Source organism: Chiloscyllium punctatum, chromosome 15, assembly GCF_047496795.1.
Source record: "Chiloscyllium punctatum isolate Juve2018m chromosome 15, sChiPun1.3, whole genome shotgun sequence".
In the NCBI taxonomy this organism is placed as follows: domain Eukaryota; kingdom Metazoa; phylum Chordata; class Chondrichthyes; order Orectolobiformes; family Hemiscylliidae; genus Chiloscyllium; species Chiloscyllium punctatum.
Genome location: NC_092753.1, coordinates 103,168,167 through 103,181,862, shown reverse-complemented (window position 1 = coordinate 103,181,862; position 13,696 = coordinate 103,168,167). Strand labels below are relative to the sequence as shown.

The 13,696-nt window shown below is 46.3% G+C and overlaps 1 protein-coding gene across 1 annotated transcript; it reads left to right on the top strand.

The window, feature by feature from the left end:
* Positions 1-63: 63 nt before the first annotated feature.
* Positions 64-12,242, top strand: LOC140486543 (uncharacterized). Its single transcript, XM_072585836.1, has 4 exons — positions 64-309; positions 2,422-2,503; positions 7,244-7,975; positions 11,977-12,242. The coding sequence occupies exons 1-4, from the start codon at positions 262-264 to the stop codon at positions 12,147-12,149; spliced, it is 1,035 nt and encodes a 344-aa protein (XP_072441937.1). The 5' UTR covers positions 64-261; the 3' UTR covers positions 12,150-12,242.
* The last annotated feature ends 1,454 nt before the right edge of the window (positions 12,243-13,696 follow it).

Genomic DNA, 13,696 nt, shown 5'->3' with positions numbered 1-13,696 from the left:
CCGGTGTTCGGGGATTCGGGTCCGGGTCGGTTCCGGTGTCCCGGGGATTCGGGTCCGGGTAGGTTCCGGTGTTCGGGGATTCGGGTCCGGGTCGGTTCCGGTGTCCCGGGGATTCGGGTCCGGGTCGGTTCCGGTGTCCCGGGGATTCGGGTCCGGGTCGGTTCCGGTGTCCCGGGGATTCGGGTCCGGGTCGGTTCCGGTGTCCCGGGGATTCGGGTCCGGGTAAGTTCCGGGACGGTCGGGTCAGTCTTGAATGTGAAGATGGCGGCGGCGGCGGCGCTCGGACTCAGGGTCCGCGGTTTGCGGCAGGTACAGAGCCCGAGGCGCGGCCTGTCCCCGAGGTGACCCCCCGGGCCCTGGGCCCTGGGCCCCGGGGATTTCCTCATGTTTTGATTAAAGCCCCTCGAGGTGAGCGGCTGAGACTCTCATTTCCAGCTGAGTCTCTGGGATCCGTCACAAAGTTAAAACTCTCACTTCACCAGGTTCGGGTTTATCCAGAAACACCCGGTTTTGGAGCCCCGCTCCTTCAGGAGATTGTGGAGAATAAGATCAGAGGACACAGAATTTATAACAAAGGTTTACACTGTGATAGAACTGAAATTATATATTGGAAAGGACCCGGGTTGTTTGTTAAGAATCTCATCTTTTAGAATGATCATGTTGGTTTCTGTTCCTTCACGTGTAAATTGCAAAACTTTTTTTAAAAGGTTACATTTTCAAGTGAATTTTAACAATTGGTGTCATGTCGGCCCAGAGAAGGTGTCGAAGGTGAGAGTTTCCCTGGGCCACGACGGTCAGACTGATTCTAATCTAAAAGATGGATTTACAGAATCGTACAAGGATTCATGCAGTTTTTGAGCAAAAATAAAATGTAATTCAGCAAGTACAAGTTCACCCCACAAACTTATATATGTGTGTGTGCATGTGGGTGGGTGTGTGTGTTTGGGGTGGGGGGTGTTGAGTGTAAAGGGGTATAAGTCTGTGATAATATTTTGTGTGAATGTATGAGAGAGGGTCTGTGTGTGTCCCCATTGTGCGGGGGGGGGGGGTCACCTGTTGTGTGACATGAACCCAAGGTTCTGGTTGAGGCCATCCTCACGGGAACCAAACTTGGTTATCAGCCTCCCGCCCCAAACACACACTCACTCACATACGTTTGTGGGGTGAATTTGTACTTGTAGAATTACATTTTATTTTGCTCAAAAGCTACATGAATCCATCTAAGATTCTGTAAATCCGTCTTTTAGATTAGAATCAGTCTGACCGTTGTAACACAGACAGTCTCACAGGGAGTTAACTCCTTCAACACCTTCTCTGGGCCAACATGACACCAATTGTTAAAGTTCACTCGAAAATGTAACGTTTTAAAAAAAAAAAGTTTTGCAATTTACACGTGAAGGAACAGAAACCAACATGATCATTCTAAAAGATGAGATTCTTAACAAACAACCCGGGTCCTTTCCAATATATAATTTCAGTTCCATCACAGTGTAAACCTTTGCTATAAATTCTGTATCCTATGATCTTATTCTCCACAATCACCTGACGAAGGAGCAGTCCTCCAAAAGCTAGTGCTTCCAAATAAATGTGTTGGACTATAACCTGGTGTTGTGTGATTTTTAACTTTGCACAGCCCAGTCCAACACCGGCATCTCCAAATTATCAAAAACAATCCCTATCCTGGTAATCAGCACCAAACTCCCCCCTGCCCCCAGCTCACACAGCAGTAATAACTGCTGACCTTGCCAATTATGATCACATCCCACAAAATCCAGCCTTGTCGGGGTTGGTCACCCTGACACTTCCACATTACAACAGTGACAGCAATTCAGAAAGTACTTAATTGGCTGTAAGACACTTTGAAAAGTCTACTCGCCCTGAAAAGCACTATATAAATGCAGATCTTAGAGTTTTAAAACGTTCACTCTGTAGTACAGAACCTGAATTAAACAGAGGGTTGTGATGCCACAACTCTTCATCTTGGACTCATCAGGATTCAATGCAAGAATAGCAAACTTCACAATTGCAGCAACTTGCACTACAGGAGAAAAATGATCATTTGTCATCAAATTAATTCTGATAGCCTTCTTCACTGCAACACCTCAGCCAATGAGTCACTATAGATTCCCCACACTCCCAGGGAATTTAAATCATTGGTGCAAGGCTTGAACCTTTTTTGTTTTGCTTGCAGAGAACTGGAGCTTATAGACCTACTGTTCCCCATTTATTTCTCTGTGGCAGAATCAACATACAAACCAGTCAGCACACTTTTGGTTCCCCCTGTCGCGTACATTTTGTGATTGAAATTTGACATCCTTGCATTTGTCCCAATGTGTGTAAGGTGAATAGCTACAAGAACTTGTCTCCATTTATTGAATATTTTCTTATTGATGGAATGTTTGGATGATTTTGGAATTTCAGGTGTTAATAGTGAGGTCGGGGTTTCAAGCAGTGCCTCTCACCACCAAGGCTACAGCCCCACAAAAGAAGAAGAAAGTTAAGGGTAAGGAATATGAATATTGTTCATAACTAGGGATTGTAGCCTCGTACTGGGCACTTGAGACACCCAACAAGAGAATGTTTAGTATTATAAATAAAGAGTTAAATTAACATCCCTCCCCTTCCCTGCCAACACCATACAGGATATTAACAGCATTGCATACTTTGAGGACTGAAAATTGGAGAGAAATGGGTGTATGGGTTTTTTCTTGTACAGGCACCAATGTGAAATCCAGTCTATTTACCTGATTACTGGCCTAGGGGGTTAGTGACATGATACTATAGACCGAGGTTAGTGGTTACTGGTTAGGGGCCTGGAGATACAGATTATATTCTGAGTATTGATATATTTTTGATTTTAGAAATGGAGATTATTTTCTGAGATATGGGGCATCACTGGCAAGGTTAGCAATTATTACTCTTAAGAGATGAACTGCCTTCTTGAGGTATAAGTCAGGGAGGTACACACCAGTGCTATTAGCAAAGGAGTTCCAGGACTTTAACCCAGCTTTATTCGTAACAAAGAGCAGTACAGCACAGGAACATGGCCTTTGGCCCACCACATGACACCTTCCTAAACTATGGGTCTGTATCCCTCTATTAGCTGCCTATTCAGATATCTGTCAAGATGCCTCTTAAACGTTGCTGTTATATCTGCTTCTACCACCTCCTCTGGCAGTGTATTCCAGGCACTTTCTTCAGACTGCTTGGCTTCTCACACCTCTATTAAACTTCTTCGATTTCTCTGCACTTTTGTACAGCTTGCTGAGCTATTTCAGGGACACTTGAGAGTCAAACACATTGCTGTGTGTTTGGAGTCACATATAGGCCAGACCAGGTAAGAGCAGAAGATTTCTTTCATGTAAGCTAGACCATGTGTTTTATGATAAGGTGAAGTTTGAGCCTCTGGATGAACACTGCAGTAACATCACCACATTGAGTTAGTGGCTCTCACCTGCGTGTTGTGATGTCAGGCAATGGCTAGTGCCATTCTCCATGGACTGGGTTTGGTTTATTCTTCATACATTGATTTGAATGGTAATGATAATGGTTACATTGGCACAATAACCAGCACGGAATGTGGCCATTCTGCCATCGAGCCTGTGCTGGTTATTTGAAAAAGCTCCTGACCCCTCCCACCTTTTTGTCCCTAGCCATGTTAGTTCCTCACTCTCCAAGAGTTCTCCAGCTGCCTTATGGAATATATGCAATCAGCTTCTATCAGCTTTTCAGGTCCAGTGCTCCAAATCTGACAATTCCCGAGATCTCCTCTCTAGATCTTTTTGCAATGGCTTGAAATCCATGACTTCTGGGTATTCCTTGAAGGAATGGTTTGTCCATCTTGTTACGATCCCAGTCAGTAGGAATCCTTTGTTCCCTTTCGGAGCCTTTTACACCTTTGCTGAAGTGTGATGTAAATTAACATAATATATGAGCTGAGGTGTAACCTGTGATCATAAAGTTCATAAAGTTCCACTAAAATGTCTTCACGTTCATATTCCATCCTTGTATTTACAAACCCTTACACGGTAAATACCTTGCCTTGTGTTCATTGACACTAAGGTCTGTCAGCTCATAGGAACCATGGAAATGATACAGCATAGAGGGAACCATTCAGCCCATCTTGTCCATGATGACTCAAAGACACCCAGATGCTCTTTCTAATCCCATCTCCCTGCACACAGTCCATAGCCCTGCAGCTTACAGGTCTTAGGGTGCAGACCCAGGTACTTTTTAAAAGAGTTCAGGGTCTCTGCCTCCACTACTAACTCAGACAGCCAATCCCCTGTAAACTTTCTGCCATTTAGCTTGAATCTGTGCCCCCCCCCTAGTTTTGGAACTCCCTGCCGGGGGAAATAGGTTACTCTTGTCTACTCTATCTCTCACAATGTTGTATCCCTCAATCATGTCACCCCTCAGCTTTCTCTGTTCCCAGGAAAACAACTCCAATCTCTCCTCATAGCTGCAATTCTTCAGCCCTGGCAACATTCCATAACTCTGCCTTCTCTTGCTTGCTAATATTTTTTCATGCCGTCACTCTGATTTCTTTCTATCTTTTTGAACTTGATCCCTGTACTTTCCATACTCCTCTTGATTCCCTTTGCAGAGTTGAGTTTTTTGTGACTGTCATAAACTTTCTTTTCCTGTGTTTTTATCCCCTGTATTTTTCTAGCCAACCACAAGGCTTGAGATTTAGCAGTACCGTTCTTATTTTTCGAGGACCTGTCTGTTTAGCGCCTCCCACTGGTTTAACACGGAGTTATCCGTTCTAATCCTGTCCTGTTCACCTCAACCAAATAACTTCTCAGTTTTGGAAAATGTCCTTCCCAGTGTAAAACCTTTCCTCCTGATTTATCTCTCTCCTTTTCCATATAATATTAAACCTCACTGAATTATGGTGACTATCCCTGATATGGTCATCTGTTGTCACTTCACCCACTTGTCTGTCTTCATTCCTAAATCTAAATCCAAAATTTACATCTCTTGTTCGGCTTATCATACATTGTTTCAAAGAAATCTAAAAAAAATTTCCTTGGCGTAGTATATAATTGTTTCGCCCTCAGTTCCCCTTATATTGTTTGTAACCCAGTTGATATTGGGGATAGTTAAAGCCTCCTGTTATTATTGCCCTCTTACTCCTACAGGCAGTAATGTGTCCGTATGTGTGTTCCTCTATCTCCCTCTCATTTGGGAGTCTGTAATCTACTCCTAGTAATCTGACTGCCCCAGTTTCATTTCTGAGCTCAACCTATAAAGCCTGATTTATTAACCTGCTTTGTATATCATTCCCTCTCACAACTGTAATTGATCCTTTAACCAATACTGCTCCCCTCCCCTCCTTTTTTATCATCCACTTTACCCTGCCTGAGAACTCTCTATCCTCAAAGTTTGGTAGAAGATTTGTAGCTCGGGTGCTCGTTGTTGTGGATCTGTTCACCGAGCTGGGAATTTGTCTTGCAAACGTTTCGTCCCCTGTCTAGGTGACATCCTCAGTGCTTGGGAGCCTCCTGTGAAGGGCTTCTGTGCTGTTTCCTCCTGTGAAGCTTCACAGGAGGCTCCCAAGCACTGAGGATGTCACCTAGACAGGGGACGAAACGTTTGCAAGACAAATTCCCAGCTCGGCGAACAGAACCACAACAACTCTCTATCCTGCGATATTGAGCTGCCAGTTTTGTCCCTCCCTTAACCAAGCTTCTGTTATAGAGATGACATCAAGCTGCCATGTGTCTGTCTGTGCCCTTAGTCTATCTGCCTTGTCTGTAATATTCCTTGTCTGTAATATTCCTTGTCTGTAATATTCTTTGTCTGGAAGTTCAAACAGCTCAACCCCGTTAGTTTCTTTTGAACGTATATAGGAGCAGGGGGAGGCCATCCGGCCCATTGAGCCTGCTCTGTCACTCAATAAAATCATGGCTGATCTTTTCATGATTTACCCTTAATTCCTCTAATGTTCAAATGTCTACCTATCTTTGCCTTAAACATTTTCAGCGAGGTAACCTCAACTACTTTTCTGGGCAGGGAGTTCCACAGATCCACAACCCTCTGGGTGAAGAAGGTCCTCCTCAGCTCAGTTCTAACTTTGAGGCTGTGTCCCCTGGTCTGGTTTCACCTGCCAGTGCAAGTAACCTCTCTGCTTCTATCTTATCTATTCCCTTTACAATTTTATATGTTTCTATAAGATCCCCCCCAATTCTTCTAAATTCCGATGGGTATGGTCCATATAACATAGAACATTCCAGTGTGGTATAGGCCTTTCAGCGCTCTGTGCCGCCCTGTCGAACCAATCTGAAGCCCATCTAACCTACACTATTCCATTTTCATCCACGTGTTTATCCAATGACCATTTAAATGCCCTTAAAGTTAGTGAGTCTACTGTTGCAGGCAGGGTGTTCCACGCCCCTGCTACTTATTAAATCCCTTATCACTGTAGGCCTACCACTCGGTTTGCTCCCCTTTCTGTACAGCAAGGCTAACTGTGGTGTGATAAACTCGGCTGACACTGCTTTTCCTGAGAGGCCACCCCCCCCCCAGAACAGTTCATCTGTTGGAGAGAGGGGGGTGAGCTGAGGGGTCTCCTGCACTCCCTTCCTGAGACATTTGCCTTGTCTGATGGTCACCCATTCCCATACTGTCTGTGTAATCGTCACCGGCAGTGGGATGACCTCATGACCTTCCCTGAATTGCAGCTGCTCCACAGTGAGATCCACCTCCAGCTCCAAAAGCCGTGAGCCACGAGCTGCAGCTGCCAGTCTTCGGGGACATTGGCAGCTCCCCCTGATGTCCCACATTGTTCAAGAGGAGCGTACCAAGGATTGGAGGTCTGCCCACTCCACGCCCCACCTGCTCACATCCTGCTTCCCCTCCCCCTAATCCCACACCCCTGCTCCACACACCCTGCCCCGTGTCCCCCACTCGCCGTCCCGCAACCCACCCAACCCCCCCCACCCCCATCTCTGATACAAAGCACTCTGGTTTTGCTAAGTGGCACTCAGCTGCATTTGTTGTGCTTCATATCAGTCATCAGCAAGAATATAACTGAGCACATCATCTCCGATTTCAAACCCATCTGCCATTTTCCTGCACTTTTCACCAACTTTTTTCCGTTCCTTTATTGTTACCGAATGAAGTTGTTCTGGTTTGACTGTGTCTTTGATGGCAGATTGCCAGATCAATGATGGTGGCAGTAGTTTGAGCTGGTCTGCTTCAGTGTGCTGACCCATGCCCTTCACTCTCTGTCACACAGGAGCTGAGGCTGCTGAGGTCTTGAGCAGAGATTCCCACATTCAGTCGGCCAAGATAACTAGCACAGAGCGAGCAAGCCTCTTAGCCAAGAAAACAGTGCTGCTCTTTCCCAAGAAAACTCCTGACTCCTTATTAGGAGAGGCACTCAACTCTACAACCAGCGCTGCAGGAGGTGATGTCTGGTCGCTAGCAGCCAGTGCAGAGCCTGTGGCTGAGAAATCAGCTGCTGAGGAAGAGACCAGCTCCAGCTCTGACTCCAGCTCTGACTCCGATGAAGAAACCATGACTGAAGAAGCTATAAAGACACCAGTCAAATTTTCAAAGCCAGATTCTGTACTGAGTGGTGCTGACTGGACAAGGGAAAGGGCAGACGGAGACCGAGGAAGACTGGTTACAGAACCAAAGGAATTATCTTGTGCTGCCAAAGTCCCAGTCTCCAAGGATTCGACTTGCACGGAGCTGAGTAAAGGGGAGGGGAGAGAGACACGAGCTGCACAGGGAAGCCATGACTTACTAAGCAGTGCTGTCTGTGATAGGGCTGAAGCTACAGTAACAGCACCAGAAGCAAGCATCCCACCAAGAAACACTTTAACAACTCAAAAAACAACAGCAAGTAGCCCACCAAGAGAACAGGTTCTCTCAGCACAGGGGGAGAGTCAAGAACCACAATATAATTCAGCTGAAGAGAGAACTCCAGAATCTATTGAGTCAGCTTCAGCTGACACACTGCACGGTACTTCAGTTTAATTCTACCTCGAGAATGGGCTCCACTAACTGATGCTCACTGTCTGTAGTCAGGGGAGAGAGAGAGAGGCAGTATCCATAACTGGACAGAGTTAGTCAGCGTCTCATATGTGATTTTAAAATACTGAGAGGACTGGCAATGTTTAAAGTGACAGTGAGCACAGCTAGAAGATGATTATAGGATCAAGCAGCCAAGAGCAATTTAAAACCAGAGAGATTTGTTTTGGAGCCTTTTGAGTTAATGCTGTGCACATCAGCACCCTCACAACATGAAAGGTGACTGCTTTCTGAGCAGCAACAGGACTGAGCGTGATAGGGTCAAAGGTCAGTAAGTGATGTAGTGTACCTGGACTTTCAGAAAGCTTTTGATAAAGTCCCACACAGGAGGTTAGTGAGTAAAATTAGGGCGCATGGTATTGGGGGCAAAGTACTAACTTGGATTGAAAGTTGGTTGGCTGATAGGAAACAAAGTGATAAATGGCTCCATTTCGGAATGGCAGGCAGTGACCAGTGGGGTACCGCAGGGATCAGTACTGGGACCGCAGCTTTTTACAATATATGTTAATGATATAGAAGATGGTATTAATAATAATATTAGCAAATTTGCTGATGATACTAAGCTGGGTGGCAGGGTGAAATGTGATGAGGATGTTAGGAGATTACAGGGTGACCTGGACAAGTTAGGTGAGTGGGCAGATGCATGGCAGATTCAGTTTAATGTGGATAAATGTATGGTTATCCACTTTGGTGGCAAGAACAGGAAGGCAGATTACTACCTAAATGGAATCAATTTAGGTAAAGGGGCAGTACAGAGAGATCTGGGTGTTCTTGTACACCAGTCAATGAAGGTAAGCATGCAGGTACAGCAGGTAGTGAAGAAGGCTAATAGCATGCTGGCCTTCATAACAAGAGGGATTGAGTGTAGAAGCAAAGAGGTTCTTCTGCAGCTGTACAGGGCCTGGTGAGACCACACCTGGAGTATTGTGTGCAGTTCTGGTCTCCAAATTTGAGGAAAGACATTCTGGCTATTGAGGGAGTGCAGCGTAGGTTCACGAGGTCAATTCCTGGAATGGCGGGATTACCTTACACTGAAAGACTGGAGCGACTGGGCTTGTATACCCTTGAGTTTAGAAGACTGAGAGGGGATCTGATTGAGACATATAAGATTATTAAAGGATTGGACACTCTGGGAGGCAGGAAACATGTTTCCGCTGATGGGTGAGTGCGGAACCAGAGGACACAGCTTAAAAATACGGGGTAGACCATTTAGGACAGAGATGAGGAGAAACTACTTCACCCAGAGAGTGGTGGCTGTGTGGAATGCTCTGCCCCAGAGGGCAGTGGAGGCCCAGTCTCTGGATTCATTTAAGAAAGAGTTGGATCGAGCTCTCAAAGATAGTGGAATCAAGGGTTATGGAGATAAGGCAGGAAGAGGATACTGATTAGGAATGATCAGTCATGATCATATTGAATGGTGGTGCAGGCTCGAAGGGCAGAATGGCAGAATGGCCTATTCCTGCACCTGTTGTCTATTGTCTATTGAAAACAAAATTCAAGAGAAACTTAATAGGTCAGGCTGCCTCTGTGGAGAAAGAAAGAGTGAACATTCCTGTGCTGATCTTTCACTGCCTACATCACTCAGGACACATACAGTCAGGTCAGCTGATCAATGCCAGCTTTTTCATTTGCTGATTGGAGTAAACTTTCATTTGGAAGTGGAATCACTTTCAATGTAGATTTGATTTATTGTAATCTCATGTACCCAAATACAGTGAAAAATGTTGTTTTGTGAGCCGTATGGGCAGATCATAGCAAACAAGGACACACAGATCATAAACTGCTTAGACAGAGTGAGGTACCACAAGGTTCGGAACACCTCCAGGTCGGACCAATAAAAACAGCTAGGGAAGGTGGGTAAGTGATTAACAGTCAGAATAAGAGGCTGTTGTGTTAAACTTGCACAAAGCGCTGGTTTGTGCTCAGCTACAATGCTGTGTTCCAGATTTGACACTGTACGTCAGGAAGAATATAAACATGCTCTAGAAAGTGAAGTAAATATTCCCCTGAGTGGTTCCAGGGCTGAGGGGATTTCAGCTTTGCACTTCGACTGGGTATACTGGGGCTCTTCTCCTTGGAGTAGAGAAGGTTAATGGGAACTTTGATCAAAGTGTTCAAAATCACAAGTGGTCTCGTCAGAGGAAATAGGGAGAAACAGTCCCTATCGGTGGAAGGATTGAAAACCAGAAGCCACAGATTAAAGTCCTGAGTGAAAGAAAGCAAAAATGCCATGAGAAAAATGTTTCTCCAGCTATGGGACTAGGATCTGGAACATGCCGAGAGTATGGGGGGGACGGGGAAGCTTCACTCGCACGGTTAGGGTCTGGAATGTACTGTCTGACAGTGTGGGGGGAGGGGGAGGTTCATTCGAGGGGTTAGGGTCTGGGATGTACCGTCTGAGAGTGTGGGGGGAGGGGGAGGTTCACTCGAGGGGTTAGGGTCTAAAATGTCCTGTCTGTTGGGGGAGGGGGAGGTTCACTCAAGGGGTTAGGTCTAGAATGCACTGTCTGAGTGTGGGGGGGGGGGGAGGTTCACTCACAGGGTTAAGGTCTGTAATGTACTGTCTGAGTGTAGGGGGAGGGGTAGGTTCACTCGCAGGGTTAGGGTCTGGAATGTACTGTCTGGGTGTGTGGAGGGATGGGGAAGTTCACTCAAGGGGTTAGGGTCTGGGATGTACTATCTAAGAGTGTGAGGGGAGGGGGAGGGGGAGGTTCACTCGAGGGGTTAGGGTCTAGAATGTACTGTCTGAGTGTGTGGAGAGAGGGGAGGTTCACTCGAGGGATTAGGATGTAGAATGTACTGACTGAGAGTGGGGGGGAGGCTTACTCATGAGGTTAAGGTCTGGAATGTACTGCCAGAGTGTGGGGGAGGGGGAGGTTCACTCGTGGGTTCAGGATCTGGAATGTACTATCTGAGAGTGTGGGGGGGAAGGGCAAGGTTCACTTGAGATGTTAGGGTCTGGGATGTACTATCAGAGGGTGTGGAGGGAGGGGGGGTTCACTCGAGGGGGTTAGGGTCTGGGATGTACTATCAGAGGGTGTGGAGGGAGGGGGAGGTTCACTCGAGGGGGTTAGGGTCTGGGATGTACTGTCTGAGTGTGTATGAGGAGAGAGGGCGCGGGGGGGGGGGTCAGGGGTGCAGGTGTACCTTCATATTGTGATGACACGGGGTAAACATCTTAATTTAAACCAGCAACACAGAAAAGAAATATGCTTTGCAGTAATCTGTGAAAATTTGAGTGGCCAATTTCTGTTTAAAAATTAACAGCTTTCTTTCGTAAGGTATAATAGTGAATAATTAACTAACAACTATTTACAACTCCTTCCTTGAACCTATCTTTTACCTTCCCTTCCACAGTACTAGTCCGATAAAACCCTCCCGATTATGATTTCCCAAAAATTCAAGTTTTCAAAAACCAGCCAGCTGTCGAATCTTCCCTTCCTCACTCTGGAGGGCATTGTAACTGGACTTACCGAATGTTCATGCACCAACATTGCCATCAGAGCTCAGTGTGCAGGGATTGGTCTCTGCATTGTGTGCTCAGGTTGAGACAGTTAGTGACAAAAAGACCTCCTTTCATATCCATGACTAATTTGGATATCAACTCACCATCCAGGAGTTTGGAGACGCTGGAATAAACTCGGACCTTGAGATACTCTGGGAGGTTGGGATACACTGAGTGGCAGATACTCAGAGTTGGGGAGACATCAAGACATTGTGATATTCTGGAACAGTGAGACACACCACGAGACTGGGATACATAGAGGTGGGGACACTGTGGGAGACTGGGAAACTCCGGAAGACTGGGATGCACAGAGGTGGGGAGAGGAGACACTGGGATATACAAGTAGAAAGGCTGTGATAGACCCCAGGGGACTGGGAATACTCAATGACTATAATGAGCATTCACTCAATGATTTTTGTTTTGTGCAGAGTCAGTGGGAAAGCCTGTGGAGGAGCCTGACAAGGAAATATTGGACACTTCCACTTACAAGAACACCCAGCACCATGATTACAACCCACTAACCTTCATAGATATGGATGTGGACATGGCAAAGTACAGATTACCTCAGCCATCCTCGGGAAGAATAACCCCTCGTCACTAAGTCTTCACATACTGTGTTCTTCTGAAGCCTCAATACCCTACAGCATGTCCAGAGATGGAGCTAACCATAAATAAAAAACAAACCTCACCTTCACAGATCGTTTAATACCAACACCCCTTCCCCTGGTTTGTTACTCTGCTGTGTGTCACTCAGTAAGCAGCTCCTCCTCTGCCTGTATCATTGCTCACTCGCAAACATGAAACTCTTTCCTCAGAAAGCAAATTTTTTGGCCTTTATTCCTCAGGGGTTTCACAACTGAACACGGTGTTGATGAGGCCACATTGGAAATACTTTATCTGGTTTAGATCCCTATATTTAAGGAGGAGAAAGTGAGGATTGCAGATGCTGGAGATCAGAGCTGAAAAATGTGGTGCTGGAAAAGCGCAGCAGGTCAGGCAGCATCCAAGGAGCAGGAGAATCGACGTTTCGGGCATAAGCCCTTCTTCAGGAATGAGGAAGGTGTGCCAAGCAGGCTAAGATAAAAGGTAGGGAGGAGGGACTTGGGGAGGGGCGTTGGGAATGCGATAGGTGGAAGGAGGTTAAGGTGAGGGTGATAGGCCAGAGAGGGGGTGGGGGCGGAGAGGTCGGGAAGAAGATTGCAGGTCAAGAAGGCTGTGCTGAGTCTGAGGGTTGGGACTGAGACAAGGGGGGAGAGGAAATGAGGAAGCTGGAGAAATCTGCATTCACCCTTGTGTTTGGAGGGTTCCTAGGCGGAAGATGAGGTGTTCTTTCTCCAGCCGTCGTGTTGCCATGGTCTGGTGATGGAGGAGGCCAAGGACCTGCATGTCCTTGGCGGAGTGGGAGGGGGAGTTAAAGTGTTCAGCCACGGGACAGTTGGGTTGGTTGGTGCGGATGTCCCAGGGGTGTTCTCTGAAACATTCCACAAGTAGGCGGCCTGTCTCCCCAATATAGAGGAGTTAGGACAGGACATACAGGCTTTGGAGGCTGTTCAAAACAGACTGGCTGAGCAACCTTACTGAAATATACAGGTTCTGAGGGTGTTTAACAAGGAAGATGTTGAGAAAATGTTTCCACTAGTGGGAGAATCTTGAACTAGGGACATTGTTACTGAATAATGGGATGTTAATTTAAAATTGAGATGGAAGGAATTTCTTCCTGAGGGTAGCAAATGTCTGGAATTCTTGAAATGGAATTATTGTAATATCAGGAGTCGAGATCTGTGAGGAGCTAATGTAAAAGAAGAGTTGAGACTTGGGGCTGATCAAGCATGATCTTACAGACTGGTGCAGCAGGTTGGAGGGGCTCAATACCAAACTTTTCTCCTTCTCTTGTGTTTTGCCTGTGCTATGATTGAGGGTCAGTGACAAAGCCTGAGATCAGGTGACAGCCTCAGATCCAGATTGGGACTCACCAACCAACCATCTCCTTTATTCCCAACACGCGCACGTGCGTACACACACACCTTGCTCCCATATCGAGTTCAGGCAATGTATGAATCCTGTGGTTGTGCCTTTTCACTGGGAGGTTTGAATCCTGATTGTGGTTACATTTGGAAATCGTGAACAAAACGGAAATTAACTGAAAGC

What these genes read in the sequence shown, in the direction of transcription:
- LOC140486543 (XM_072585836.1), top strand. Translation starts at nt 262, where the DNA reads ATGGCGGCGGCGGCGGCGCTCGGACTCAGGGTCCGCGGTTTGCGGCAG. An exon ending in GGGTCCGCGGTTTGCGGCAG is followed by an intron (nt 310 to 2,421) that starts GTACAGAGCCCG and finishes TTGGAATTTCAG; the next exon opens with GTGTTAATAGTGAGGTCGGG. An exon ending in AAAGAAGAAGAAAGTTAAGG is followed by an intron (nt 2,504 to 7,243) that starts GTAAGGAATATG and finishes TCTGTCACACAG; the next exon opens with GAGCTGAGGCTGCTGAGGTC.